Here is a 15,518-nt window from a genome sequence, read left to right as displayed (position 1 = left end):
TTCAGAAAGTGGTTGCATTTTTGTATACCAATAATGAACTATCAAAGAAAGAAATTAAGAAAGCAATCCCATTTACAACAGCATCAAAAAGAATAAAATACCTTGGAATAATTTAAGCAAGGAGGTAAAAGACCTGTACTCAGAAAAACTATAAGATATTGAAGAAAGAAATTGGAGAACATATAAATAAATGGAAGACTCTACCATGTTCATGGATAGGTAGAATTAACATTGTTAATATATCCATGCTATCCAAAGATATCTACAGATTCAATGCAATCACTATCAAAATACCAAAGGCATTTCCCATAGAACTAGAACACATAATCTTAAAATTTATATGGAACCACAAAAGACCCCAAATAGCCAAAGCAATCTTGAAAAAGAAGAACAAAATTGGAGGTATCAAGCTGCCTGATATCAAACTATACTACAAGACTATAGTAATCAAAACAGCATAGTACTGGCATAGAAACAGACACATAAGTCAATGGAACAGAATAGAGAGCCCAGAAATAAACCCACGCCCAGGTGTAAATTAATCTATGACACAGAAGGCAAGAATATGCAACGTGGTAAAGACAGTCTCTTCAATAAATGGTATTGGAAAAACTGGATAGGTACATTAAAAAAAATTCAGTTGGACCACTTTCTTACACCATATACAAAAATAAATTCAAAATGGATTAAAGTCTTAAATGTAAGACCTGAAAACATAAGATTCCTAGAAGAAAACATAGGCTATAAATTCTCTGACATCACTCTTAGCATACATATTTGGATATGTTTCCTTGAGCAAGGGAAAAAAAATAAAAAAATAAACAAATGTGACTATATGAAATCAATGATACATCTGATAATACGTTACTATCCAAAATATATGAAGAACCCATACAACTTAACACCAAACAAACAAACAAACAAACAAACAAACAAAAAACCCCAAACAACCCGATTAAAAAATGGGCAAAAGACCTGAAAAGACATTTCTCCAAAGAGGACATATCTCCAAGATGGCCAATAGATATGAAAAGATCCTCAACATCACTAATTATCAGGGAGATGCAAATCAAAACCGCAATGAGATATCACGTCACACCTGTCAGAATGGCCATCGTCAATAAATCAACAAACAAGTGTTGGTGAAGATGTAGAGCAAAGGGAACCCTTGTGCACTGTTGGTGGGATTGTAAATTGGTGCAGCCACTATGGAAAACAGTATTGGGGGGGTCCTCAAAACATTAAAAATAGAACTACCATATGACCCAGCAATTCCACTTCTGGGTATTTATCCAAAGAAATCCAAAACACTAATTCAAAAAGACATATGCACCCTTATGTTCATTGCAGCATTATTTACAATAGCCAAGATATGGAAGCAACCTAAGTGTTCATTGATAGACACATGGATAAAGAAAAAATGGTACATATATACACTGGAATATTACTCAGCCATAAAAAGAATGAAATCTTACCATTTGTGACAACATAGATGGACCTAGAGCAGGGGTGTCCAAACTGCAGCCCGCGGGCCAACTGCAGCCCCGCAATCCATTTTTAATTGGCCCGCAGCAAATTCCAAAAATATATTTAGTTTACTTAAATAAACCAGGTGAGGCAACACGTACTTCACCTCGAGTGAGTGGCCCAGCTGTTTGTGTATCTTACCGCATGTGGCCCTTGGTGAAAAACGTTGAAAAAAGTTTGGACACTCCTGACCTAGCGGGTATTATGTTAAGTGAAATAAGTCAGACAGAGAAAGATAAATACCATATGATTTAACTTATATGTGGAATCTAAAGAACAGAATAAATGAGTAAACAGAACATAACAGACTCATAGATACAAAGAACGTTTGATGGTTGCCAGATGGGGGGTTGGGGAGATGGTTGAAAAAGAGGAAGGCATTTAGATGTACAAATTGCCAGTTATAAAAACAGTCATGGGGATGTAAAGTACATCATAGAGAATATAGTCAATAATATTGTGATAATTATGTATGGTATCAGATGGGTACTAGACTTATTGGGATGATCACTTTGTAAGGTATATAAACGTCTAGTCACTATGTTGGACACCTGGAACTAATATAATATTGTATGTCAACGCTAAGTGGAAAATAAATTAATTTTTTAAAATTTTCAAAAAGGTAAAAGACATGGAAGAACCTTAAATTGCATATTGCTAAGTAAAAAAGTCCAGCAAAAATATGGAGAGAGTGAAGAGAGCAGTGTTTGCCGTGGCTTCGGGAAGGGAGAGATGGATAAGTGGAGCATAGGAATTTTTAGAGTGGTAAAATAATTCTTTATGATACTGTAATGGTGCATATTGGGGGTGCCAAAAAATATATATGAGTGGACACTTTGCTCAAGCAGTACTTCACCATACTCAGAAGTGTCTGGACACTGATGGTAACCACTTTGAGCACCTCTTGTAATTGCAGAAGTCAAACGTGACTTGTATTCATCTTTTGTTATCAGTATATATTGAACATTACAATTTTAATATAGTTTTCCCTTCTTAAAATATGAATACTATTTTTTGGCACCCTCTGTATGTAACATTTTGCATTTATTTGGTAAATTTGAGGATTTCAGGGCTGATAAAGGAAAAGGATACGACCACAAGGTGGCAGTAGCACACAATAAGCTTTTATTGGAGCAGCACTTGACAGGGTTGCACAGATGGCAGCCTTCCCAGCATGAGACCCTGTATAGGCCCTGGGAACCCAACCCAGAAGGGAGGAAGTAAGGCAAGGGAACTCCCAGGGGAGAGACAGGCTGCAGAGGAGTCGTGTGAGTCTACAGTGTCACTCCACAGCATGGTGGAAAGTTGAGAGCTCCGAAGGGAAACAGTGGCTTGGGGTCTTTATAGCTACCGGGTTTATCTTATCTATGGCTAGCAGATGTTGAGTGCAGTTTCATACAGAATACAAACCAGATAGTCATTAAATAGCTACAAATATGTTTATTTGTGATATATTTAAAAATTGGATGTGTGAAAAATTGAATTTGGTGCTAGCAGGCTTTTGAGCTAATGGATCTCAGGCTGCTTTAAAGAAGTAAACAACATGGGGCCAATATACAGCAGTCACTTGGGCTCATTTACACAACATTTTGCTAAAATCCAGAGAACTGTGCAACACAAACTGTGAACCCTAATGTAAACTTGGACTTTGTTAATAATAATTTATCAATATTGGTTCATTGATTGTGATAAGTGTACCACACTAATGTAAGATGTTAATAATAGGGGAAATTGGGAGAGGGGAGAGGAAGAGAGAATGAGGTTATGTGGAAACTTTATTTACTTTCTGCACAACTTTTCTGTAAATCTAAAACTTCTCTAGAAAATAAAGTCTAGTAAAATTTAGAAATTCAATGAAGAGAAAAAGGAGAACTTGGCGGGGGTGAGGGGTGAACTTTAAATCCACAAAGTAAAATAAAAAGTCAAGACAAAAAAGCCTCTGCATATCAAAAATATAATTAAGAAGTTGATGAATTGAGCTATAAACTGGTCAGATATATGTGAAACAGGTATAACAGATCAAAAATTAATTCCTAATATTGAAGACTTCTTAAAAACCAACAAAAGAAAGATTGACAGTGCAAAGGAGACTAGGGGAAAGGACATATGCAGGCAGGTCAGAGAAAAAGAAATACAACTTTTTTGAAAGATACTCAATTTCACTCATTTCAAAAAGGTAAAATATAATTACTATGAGATTAACTTTTCATCTATACCTTTGGAAAGATAAAAAGCTCTGATACCTATAATATCTGAAATAGTGACACTACCTGACAAATTGACATGTGCTTTTGGTGAAAACTTATGTTACTAAGTATTTCAGAACAACATTTTCAATATTATAATAAAATAGCACATAACCTTGACCAGCAGTTCTACTCATAGGACTATTTCCTGCCTATGTACTCACAGGTATGCTCAAAACATATGTGCAAAATGTTTGTGGCAGCATTATTTTTACTAGCGAAAGACTAGACGCTAAGTAAATATGCATCAGTAGGATTTCTGCCATTTAGCAAGCACCTTTTGCTAGAAAATTTTATCTTTTATGCCATTTGTTGTCGCAGGCTTTTCTTCTATTTATCTCTACATAAGTTATATTTATTTCTGCTTTGCATAGACCCCCTTACAAATGCTAATTTCACCTGTCAATCTCCCACCAGGCCTAGTCCAATCTTCCTCCATGTGTACTGATAACGCACATGGATTCTAATATGGATCCATACCTTGGACCATTTCCTCACTGTGTAAGTAATACATAAATAAATCATGTCTCCTCAATATGAATATTGGATTCTCAAGGGCAAGTGTTAGGTCTTCTCAATTTGTCTCTTTTCCTTGGAACCGAAAACAAATCCATGTACATGATAAAGACTTGTTGATTCGAATTAATTAATTTTTCCCAACCATAAAATGGATCTTATTGTACACATCCTCATTACATATGTATGAATTACACTTGAAGAACAGTGGCCAGAAGACCTTGACCCTTTTGTTTGGGCCTTGCCTTTTTAGGCATACTTGATGTTGCCATGACTCATAAAAGGTAGGAGAGGGTCATACCTGCCCTTGGTGCTGTCATCTGAAGGAGGAACAGGATAACAAAATATCTGGTGAAAGATCGTCCTGTAGTTTTCATTACACCTGTGAGAACAAGTGAGGCGGGTTCAGAAACAGTGATAACAGGAGTAAGCAGTTCTAGAAATCACATATTTCCACATCTGTTTTCTGCAGTAATGAACTCTCAAGTAGTGTTGCCAAATAAAGTGTAAGATTTCCAGTTAAATTTGAATAACAAATAAACAGTTGTCGATGTAAGAACATCCAAATCTGTAGAGAACTTTTATAAATTTATTTCAAAGTGACTACATATGTCAGGGAGCAAGATCTCAAATGCTCCAGAGAAGAACAGTTTTGCAACTTCTTTTATATATTTAGAATCAAGGAGAGAATGTAAGAAAGATTACATGAAGGTGAGAGAAAGCAGGGCGAGAACTGGACTACAGGATAGTTAACAAAAGTATGTGCTCTCTTGAGGGTGGTTACAGCTTATTTCAAAGGTGTGTTAACATGGGTGTACAGAAACAATGGACAGGGCTTGCCTAAGGCAAAGATAAACCTTTTACTAAAGAAGTCATATGCCTGGGGCATGACTCCCCACCATGACCTGCCTAGGTAGGAATTTATGATCAGATTACCCTGTGAGATTACTTTCCATAGAAACCCTTTTTTTGTCCACACATGTGAATAATTTTCTAGTATATGTATTTCCGATGCAATATTTGGCATCCTGTGATTTTTATATGCTAAATCTGTCAACCCTACTCTTAAGAATGTCCATTATCATGAACAAGTGTAGCCACAGGCTTCATTCCCATTTAAGGATTGCTTCCTCCAGGCTAGAGGGCTTTCTCTTTTGGTCTGTAAACTCCTGAGCTGCTTCCCCAGGGGAAGTGGCAGCAAACCTGGGAAATAGGCCCCAACCTCCAAAGCCTCAGTAGTCCAAGCATATGCCACAGTTAATTACATTCAGTTACACAGGAAAGTTTAAAGACAGAGATTTATCCTTATTTTGGGGAAGAGATGAACCGAGGGGCCATTTTAAAAGGGAGCATGACTTTCTCCCCTTTCCTAGTCATAATCCCTCTGAAGTTTCTGTTCCTGGAGAGTCTACAGTTAGACACAGATCAATTGACCCATATGGCCAGTAAAAACTAGGGAAGAATGAAATTGTCTTTCACAGTCAAATGTGAAGAAGGCTTTTTGTCAGTTCTGCAACGGTTTGGCGTTTGACTCAGCACAGAGATGTGATCATCATCCTTTCCTCCTTCAAAAAAAAAAAAAATTTAGAAGGTGCTAGAGTTGTGGTGAGGTGGACAGATAGGTGAGTAGTTACATAATGTGAAAATGCCACGCTATAGATGTGGGGCACTCTTAGGACCTTGGAGAGAGCGAGTCACTCGGCAGCCTCATGGCAACAAGAACATCCATGAAGACTTTACTAGTGAGGTGGTGTCTACATTTTGAGGAATGAGGAGGCTTTCTCATAAAGTATAAAGGCAATGAGGACACACATCAGATTCATCACTGAGCAAGGGGAATCGAGGAAAACACATGTGTAGTAAGATTCAAGAGTAAGGCAGAGAGCTGACGGTGAAGTGATTCATATGGCCAGGTATTGAATTTACCCTGTTTTCTAGGCCGAAGAGGCTGAGAGGTGGTATGCATGGTGGTTCAATCAAGGTTCTGGAATTATGCTGCTTCTGTTTAAATCCTGGCTGTACTATTTAGTTACGTGAGTTTAGGATAGTTACCAAACCTCTCCACAATTCTGTTTTTTCATCTGTAAATAGGGGATTATAATTTCTTGCTCAATATTTATTATTAAAAGTAATGGAATTATTATATCTGAAGTGGTCAGGTTAGTAGTGCCTAATAAGTACTATGGTAAAGTATAAGCATCATAAAGTATATAAGAACTATAACGTATTTGTTTCCCTATCATTTCTAGTATTATTGAAATTTAGTGCTTTAATACTTACCTGGCAGGGGAGATACCATGAACACAAAATTTAGTGCTTTAGAGTGATGAAAAGTAAGGGCTTTGGAACCAGACTCAAATCCTGGCTCTGCTACTTACCAGTTGTGTGGCCTCAGGTTATTGATGTAACCTCTCCTTGCCTCAGTTTGCTATTTGGAAAACACAGATAACACAAGTACACATTCCAATACAAGGTGAAATTAGTTGAATATTCAGATTAAAAAGTGGACCATAACAAGTGCTCAAGAAATGCTATCTCTGGCTATTAAGGAAGAGTTTTAAATGGTGGCACAGTATATCCAGATTTACATTTTGAAACGTGATTCTGGAGACCAGGAAATGGCCAGAGAAGGAATACCACATGGAAAGCTGCAACAAATCGGTCAGTCCAAGTGGGAGAAGTTGGGTAAGGAATGAAAGATCAGGATATAAGAGACACAATGATTATTCAACTGCTAGGGCTCAATGAGTCTCTGAATGTAGGGAACAGAGAGATGTATTTTTATAGGTTTCCTGGGTTTCCAGGATGTGTGATTTTTGTGGATAAATTGTCATTAGTCTTGACAGGAAGTGGGGGAAAAGCAATTGTGCTTTGAATAGGTCAAATTATAGGTTTCTATGCAATTCTTTTTATTTATTATGTTGACTTTTATACACATCATATTCTGTTAACAGTTATTAAAATACATGACTTCACCATTAAATTTTTGAAGTCTTTAAGTACAGGAATTATATCTTCTCATCCCAAATTATGTTATGGAATCCTGCAGTGTGTCTAGCGTACATCTGCTATCCACTCGTCCTGATCCAATCTCCGTTCTGCTCTGCTTGGCTCTGTTTCCCAGAAAGCTGACTATAAGAATTACAGTAATTGACTCCCATTTGCTATCTGGTCAAGTTTAGTAAATATGAATAATATGTAGGAGATTGTGGCAGTGAAAGAGAGTGAGATTGGAGTATTTTTTTCTCTCAGATCCCTTCTTTCTGGTTTGCTGTGTTGAGCTGTATATCAGGTCAAAAGTCATAATTTCCATTTTAAAAAAGCGCCTCTCTGTCCTCAGGTTTTAATTAGTGCTTCCAGCCACTGCTCCTTCAGGCCTAGCTATGGTCACAACCCCTGTTTCAGCTCCAGGGTACTGCACTACTACGCAGGCATTTTCTACACCTTGCTCACACATTGTAAATCATCTCTTTATTTAATGCTCCTCAAACTTGATTTTGTCATCTGTTTCTGGCTAGAACCCTGGCTGACACAGGAATTGCTACTGAAAGTGGTTCCCAGAGAGAGAGACCCTCAAAATGTGATTCCGAAATTGGGGTGCTCATGTATTTGAGGAGGGCACAGCTGACCTCCTTGCTGGCAGAAAATGAGCCAAGGTGATGGCACAGCTGACCTCCTTGCTGGCAGGAAATGAGCCAAGGTGATGTATACAGCAAGCCATGGACCAAATTTGTTTAAATTGCCAATATTGGTCTAGGTCCCAGGCGGGAAATCTGGCCCAACCCATCAGGATATGGTAGCTCATATGGGATCAAGTTGGAGCAGGGCACAGTTGGGAGCAGGGCATAGGAAAGAAAAACAGATCGCTTGGTCCCTAGAGCAAAAATAGTAATTATAAAGATTGTGGAGTCCTCTACCTTCTTCTGATCGCTCAAGAAGACAAACAAAAGGAAAAGGGGAAATTAAAAGCTATGAATAACAATGGAGAATATCTGTGAAGAACTATGAGGTCTCCCTTGAAACTCTGAAAAAATCCCTATCTTCTTCTTAGGCGTAAGAGATGTGGATGAGGACGAATACAAGGTCTAACTTTAAGGGCTGCAGAGTGTGAGCAACAACTAAATGTTCGACCTCACAAAGTTGATTAAGTTAAGGGCACTGGAGGGCTTCCTGGTATCCTGAGACATGGGACAAGGACGCTTGGGCACACATGGACAAGGCTATGCATGGGATCAACAACATGCATTTCCTTGCAGTCAGAATGAGTGTCTATCACCTCTGCTGAATGTTCAGCTTTACCTTCTCAGGGGACTGGCCGGTTAGCGGGTGGCATCTATCATAAAGGAGACATTAATTTGTCCTCACAGTAATAGACACTTCATCTACCATTGGATCTGACTGGCCTGTAAGCAGTATTTCTTTATGCACAACTATGCGTATACAGATAAAATGCCTTATTCATCCCCATGGTATCTCACACAGCGTTGCCTTTGGCCGGAGAGTCATTTTACAGCAAAGGAAGCGCAGCAGTGGGCTCAAGACCAAGAATTGCACTAGTCTTACCAAGTGCCCATGATCCAGATCCAGCTGACCTGACAGCACCTGGTAAAGGATCAGGTGGGGCACCAGACAGGAGCTAACACCCCGTGCAATAGAGGACGCCCTACGACATGTAAGATGTGCCTGGAACTCGTGGCTAGCCAACTGTGCAGAATGCACCTGATGGAAAGCCAGGAGGGGTTATGGGACTCTCTTACTATGTGGCTTTACAACCTATTTGAAGAATTTTTCCACCCATCTTCCAATCTTCACCTCAATGAGTCTGAAGGTCCTAGGATCTCATGGAGTCATGAATCTGATTAATTGGAAGCTGAGACTGTCCTCTGGCCACTTTGAGGCTTCTCATACCACTGAACCAAGAATCAGAAAAGTGGGCCATTGGAAGGCTGAAGAGACTAATCCAGGGGCCAGAGAGGTGTCTGGACCAATAGTCCTGGTCAGTACCAAACTGAAGCACCTCAAATAAAGATAAGACCCATAGAAGTAAGGATTTGAAGAACACTATCAGGTTAAGAACCTCATGTAGCTGAGGTACCGATTGAAGGGAAGGGGAACACAGAATGAGCAGTGCAAGAAGGCAGCTACAGTTACGTTGTTTAGACTTTTGTGACCATCTGGTTCTCTTACAGCTATGTTTCATGTTTATTAACATGACTTGTGCCCATTTTCCCAGAAACTTTACATGAATTACTGTGACGGTCTAGGTCCTAGGCAGGAAATCTGGCCAAACCCATCAGGATATGGCAGCTCATAGGACTGGGCTCCCCTTTGGAAAGAACGCAAACTTCTCACCGAGCTGGAGGACAAGACTAGGCTGTGGCCGAGACTCTTGCTAACAAGCAAAGGTGGCGGACTGTGCAGGATTCTCTCTCCTTGCCTCTCCGTGTCCATTCTCACCACTTTGTAAGGAAATTGGAATGAAAGCCAACATGGATATTGGAAGTAGGGGATAAAAGGAGTGAATTTGTTATAGGATGTCCTTCAAAACTTTGCATGGATTTTAATCTCACTCAAATGATTAAGTGGTGATGGTTGCTTGACAATGTGAATGGGACGTCACTGAATGTGCACCTAAAATTGTGGAAATAGTAAGTTTTAAGTTATGTATATTGTAACAAAATATTAAAAAATTAAGTATTCAAACAAAAAGCAAATATACCAAACAAGGGACTATAAAAGTTCATACAAATCACATGCAACCTGCCAGGCAAGTGAGTCAGATCACAAAAGAGAAAACCAGTATTATCACAGCAATTTTCCTATCAGAAACAGTAGTATCTAACTCACCCTTTTTCTGTCAATTTTCTTTTTATTTTAAGCAAAACCAAAGTGTTTTTGATATACCCTCCTTACCTGTTGAGGGTGACTGAGTTAAAATATTTTTTTATAAAAATCATTCATGATACTATTCGGCGTTAAGGAAAGAGGATATAGGAGCATTTGTGACAACATGGATGGATCTTGAGAGTATAATGCTAAGTGAAATAAGTCAGACAGAAAAAGCAGAGAACCCTATGATTTCACTGATATGTGGTATATAAACCGAAAACAACAAAAGAACAAGACAAACAAATGAGAAACAAAAACTCATAGACACAGACAATAGTTTAGTGGTTACCAGAGGGTAAGGGGGTGGGGGGAGGGAGATGAAGGTAAGGGGGATCAAATATATGGTGATGGAAGGAGAACTGACTCTGGGTGGTGAACACACAATGGGATTTATAGATGATGTAATACAGAATTGTACACCTGAAATCTATGTAAATCTACTAACAATTGTCACCCCAATAAATTTAATTTAAAAAAATCATTCATGTTACATTTTAAAAGCCAATAATTTTGCAGATATTTTTCAAAACTCATCATAAATATACTAGACTGGGGTACTTCTCTTTATCTCTCCATTTTTTTGTTTATCTCAGCTAGCTACATTAGAGAAGGAGAATTCAATTTGCAAAGAATATTATGCAATGGTGACTAGTCACACTATTACTCATACGATGTGACTGGGGAATTACATGCATAAGAATCATATTTTTTTTATTCCTGATCAAACCAGACTTCAGAAATTGAGCCCCACATTTGCTGTGACACGATACTGCAGAGTGAGTCTCAAATTATCCAAAGAAAAGATTTTCCCTAGAGGTGACTGAGACCTCTGTTCACACCATCTCACTAGTCTTTAAACATGGGGTCTCTGAAGTCCCTAGAAATGTAAGGACAGGAGGTCCCCCAGAAAGAACAAGGAAGAGGAAGGGATAAGAGAAGTGATAACCATCTATGAAGAGAGAACTGCATCCTAAATCTTAAACTTACCTGAGCCTGGTGATCCCAAGTCAGCTCTCCGTTGTTTCTAGAGAAGGAGTCCCAGATGAGTCAGCTAACGTTCTGACAGTGCCAGAGTCTGATGGAAACCAGGCAAACTACTTAACAAGGATCTGTGTCACTGCTGCTCCAACTCTGGCCGCCTGACGACGCCAGCCTGATCCTTATGTTCCTTTCCCAAAGGAAATTGGGAAGGGAATACAAGGATACCGGCAGTTTCCCTCTGTGGGTAGGAGCTTTTTCAACTTCAGTGATTGCAGCTGGCATCACTGAACTGACATCACAAGTCCTGACAAGACTTGTCTCACTCTAAAAGGAAGCAACACATAATCTAATTTATGTATTTCATGTAATTTGTGCCCACTAAAAGGGCTGTAATAAAGAAATTTATTTTGAATGCTGTACCTGTACTTAGAAAGAAAAGGAAGAGAACTGTGGAAGCACAAATAAAAAGCACTAATTTCAGATTCGAAATTCAGGGAAGGCTTCAATGAAGTGATAATGACTGAGAGTAACCTTGAAACAAAATGAACAGTTAGCCCAGTTAAAAAAAAGGATCAGAGTAGGTTTCCAGGCTGAGGGAGCAATAATATGAGAGAAGATGGTAAATTCATGAAACTTTAAGTAGTTTACTGTGGCTGGAATGGGAGATATATGAGAGAATGACGGGAGATGAGCTGCACAGAGAAACAAAGGTAAAGTTATGAAGTTTTTAATTTTAAGAAATATATACAAGTATGACATATACTTAAGTATATACACACATATATCTACCTAATTCCCATATAATATAGATAATAGACATACATAAATATTAAAATATATAGCTGTATATGTAAGCCTATACATGCCTGCATGGAAATATATATATTTATAGAGAATTGTACATGTTTATGCATGTATGCTTATACACATATAAATCTATGTTCATATGTATTTTATGCACATGCGTATATATCCTAATGATACATGCGAGGTCTGACAATTACGTTCGCCAACTCGTTGCAACAATGTTCCTAACCTTTTTTGATATCAGAGGGATTATTCATTATGAACGTGTTCCAACTGGACAGTTAACCAAGTTTACTATTTGGAAGTGCTGAAAAAGCTGCGTGAAAAAGTTAGACGACGTGAACTTTTTGCCAGCAATTCATGGCTCTTGCATCACGACAATGCACCAGCTCACAGGGCACTGTCTGTGAGGGAGTTTTTAGCCAGTAAACAAATAACTATATTGGAATACACTCCCTACTCACCTGATCTGGCCCCCAGTGACTTCTTTCTCTACCTGAAGATAAAGGAAATAGTGGAAGGAAGATATTTTGATGACATTCAGGACATCAATGGTAATATGATGACAGCTCTGATGGCCATTCCAGAAAAAGAGTTCCAAAATTGCTTTGAAGGGTGGACTAGGCGCTGGCGTCGGTGCATAGCTTCCCAAGGGGAGGACTTCGAAGGTGACATAGTGATTCAGCAAAAAGGTATGTAACACTTTTTCTAGGATGAGTTCACGAAGTTAATTGTCTGACCTCGTATATGTATAATACACGTATTTGTGTAAGTGATGACACATGCATATATATCTATATGTACACATATCACTATGTTCATATGTACACAAATATATGGAATATATAAGCACATATGGATACATGTTAAATAAAACATATGAATATATATTACACACACGTATGTAAACATATAATCAGAGATGAGTACAATGAGAACTTAAAGTAGTGGCGGAGCAGATGATGCGTAATTGGAAAGATCTGAGATTTATTTAGGACATAGAATTGCTAGAATGAGGGAGTTGAGGTAAAGACTTTCAGGATGTCTCCCAGGGTTCAGCATTTAACTTACTAGACGAGGTATAGGAAAAGGAGCAACTTTAATATATGAATGCAAAATGTGGTGGTTGTGAATGAATAAGTTTGGAACAGGCTGATTTTAATGTACCTTTGGACACCTCAGGAGGTTATGTTCCAGGGGCACTTGGTTATTTGGGTCTAAAGCTCATGGCTTGTCTTTGATTCCCTCTTCAGTAAGTGGCAGGAGCTCCAGGCCTTTTCACTAGGAAGTCCCAGGAAGCATCCTCAGGGCCTCCCTCCTCCCTGCAGGCCCCAAGTTCCATGGCTGACCCCTCCTTTGCCTTGTAGTAGCCATCCACACTCCACATGGCAGTCACTACCCTTGGTGCTGACACAATCATCTCAGCTCCCTTCTGCCTCGATGCACTTTAAACAAGGCAACCGACCACTTTCTTTTAAGCATTTCGCTGCTATTTCTTTAGGCAAACATACAGGTTAATAAAGTAACTTGGGTGGAGATGTGAATTATTCTAGGACACTGTTAAAAATGCTTAGACAGCAGAGAACCATATGATTTCACTGATATGTGGTATATGAATCAAAAACAACAAAAGAACAAGATAAACAAAAACTCATAGACACAGACAATAGTTTAGTGGTTACCAGAGAGTAAGGGGGGAGGGGGGTGGTAGATGAGGGTAAAGGGGATCAAATCTATGGTGATGGAAGGAGAACCGACTCTGGGTGGTGAACACACAATGGGATTTATAGATGATGTAACACAGAATTGTACACCTGAAATCTATGTAAATTTACTAACAATTGTCACCCCAATAAACTTTAATTTAAAGAAATGCTTAGACAAATGATTGCTGACCTGTATAACCCAATGTACTCCTAGAAGAGGCTCTGGTGTCCATGGTAGAACCCTATTATTTCTTCCATTGCTCATGGGATGGGAAGAAGGTCGTTACACTTCCTTTTACTGATTTCTTCCTCTATGGTTATCCTGTATATGCAAAGCAGAAATGGTTTGGGGATTTTTCTACTTAGGTGATTAGAACCCACATTGAGAATCTCTGAATTCAGCCTGAGAGTCTTGGAGAAGAACCTGGACTCTTGAACATGAGACAGAGGCCTGAGAAAACCCCTGGTGGTGCCATGCCTGAGTCCCACAAGACCACTTCTACTCTGCTCCCCTAGTGACCGTGGCTCTAGGATGGAGCTCCAGCGGACTCAAATCCCTGAATCTGACCACTTACCTGAGTTCCTTCTCCTCTCCAGGTCCTTCTGGTGAAGCCCTAGTTGTGGCACGATCTAGGAGTGTGTTTGAGCTAATGGCCTGTACTCAGAGCCAAGCGGGCTCCAAGACACATGCAGAGAATCTAGAGAGAGATCGTGAAGCATAACCACATCAATGACCCATTTTCTGTGACGGAAACACATGAAATGTCTGGAGGCAGAACCCAGAAGTTTCTCTGTTGTACAAGTGGCATTAACCCAGGGTAACCTCTGGGAGAAATTAACACTGATTTAAAAATGTTAATTAATAGGATTAATTTTTCCTCTGAAATCCTTGTGCTCTGTAATTCCTTCCCTGCCTCACCAAAACATTTTGCACTTTCAATATGTTTCTGTATCAGCTTCTCCACCCAGACTACACATTTGAATCAACTCTGGAATATTTTAGCTCTGTTTTGGAGTGGGGACGCCACTAGTTTTATTTATTTATGTATTTATGTATGTATGTATGTATGTATGTATGTATGTATGTATGTATGGTTTTGTCTCTATTTTTAATTGTGAATAAATTTACATAACATAAAATTTACTATTAAAAAAATTTACTATTTAAAAACTATTTGTATAAGTCAATGGTTTTTAGTATATTCTCAGTGTTGTATAATCATCACCACTATCTAATTCCAAAATATTTTCATCACCCCAAAAAGAAACCTGTGCCTCCCAATTTCCCCCTCCCTTCATTCCCTGGAATCACTGACCTACTCTCTGTCTCTATGGATCTTCTTATTCTGGATATTTTATATAAATGGAATCATAAAAGATGTGGCTTTTGTGACTGGGTTTTTCACTTAGCAAAACACTATGTTGTAGCAGGTATCAATACGTAATTCCTTTTTATGGGACAATAGTATTCAATTTATGAATATACATTTTTTAACTGGTAACTAAAGACTATTCAGTTTTCTTTTTTTTTTTAACTCTGCATCACTCATTATAGAGAACTTTTTAAAAAATTGAGATATAAGTAACATATAACATTCTATAATTTTAAGGCATATAGTGTGTTGATTCCTTTATATATTATGGTATGATTACCACCGTAGTATTAGCTAACACCTTTATCTGTCTTATAATTGTCATTTCTTTTATGTGGTGAGAAAAATTAAGATCTAGTCTCTTAGAAACTTTGAAGTTTATAGCAGTTTTGTTGTAAAAGCTATGCTGTGCATTAGATCTCCAGAAGTTATTTATCTACTATTTACAAGTTTGTACCCTTAAACATCTCTCC

General features: G+C 38.4%; 1 protein-coding gene across 4 annotated transcripts in view; it reads right to left on the bottom strand.

The window, feature by feature from the left end:
• Window positions 1–15,518, bottom strand: part of LOC308501040 (putative selection and upkeep of intraepithelial T-cells protein 1 homolog) — a 36,247-nt gene that overhangs the window by 20,043 nt on the left and 686 nt on the right. Inside the window, exons 2-4 of one of the 4 annotated variants that reach the window (XM_081056639.1) lie at window positions 14,248–14,370; window positions 13,863–13,994; window positions 4,591–4,671 (exon numbers count right to left, since the gene is read on the bottom strand). In XM_081056639.1, coding sequence (XP_080912765.1) covers window positions 4,591–4,671; window positions 13,863–13,905 — 124 coding nt within the window. In that variant the 5' untranslated portion in view covers window positions 13,906–13,994; window positions 14,248–14,370. Of the gene's footprint in view, window positions 1–4,590; window positions 4,881–6,667; window positions 6,718–11,165; window positions 11,232–13,862; window positions 13,995–14,247; window positions 14,484–15,518 lie in introns of those variants that run through there. The other 3 variants (XM_081056638.1, XM_081056640.1, XM_081056641.1) reach the window with 3 other exon arrangements.

Source organism: Rhinolophus hipposideros (genome assembly GCF_964194185.1).
Source record: "Rhinolophus hipposideros genome assembly, chromosome: 8".
Classification (NCBI taxonomy): domain Eukaryota; kingdom Metazoa; phylum Chordata; class Mammalia; order Chiroptera; family Rhinolophidae; genus Rhinolophus; species Rhinolophus hipposideros.
Note: the sequence above shows the minus strand (reverse complement) of the source record. Positions and strands in the feature narration are given on the sequence as shown.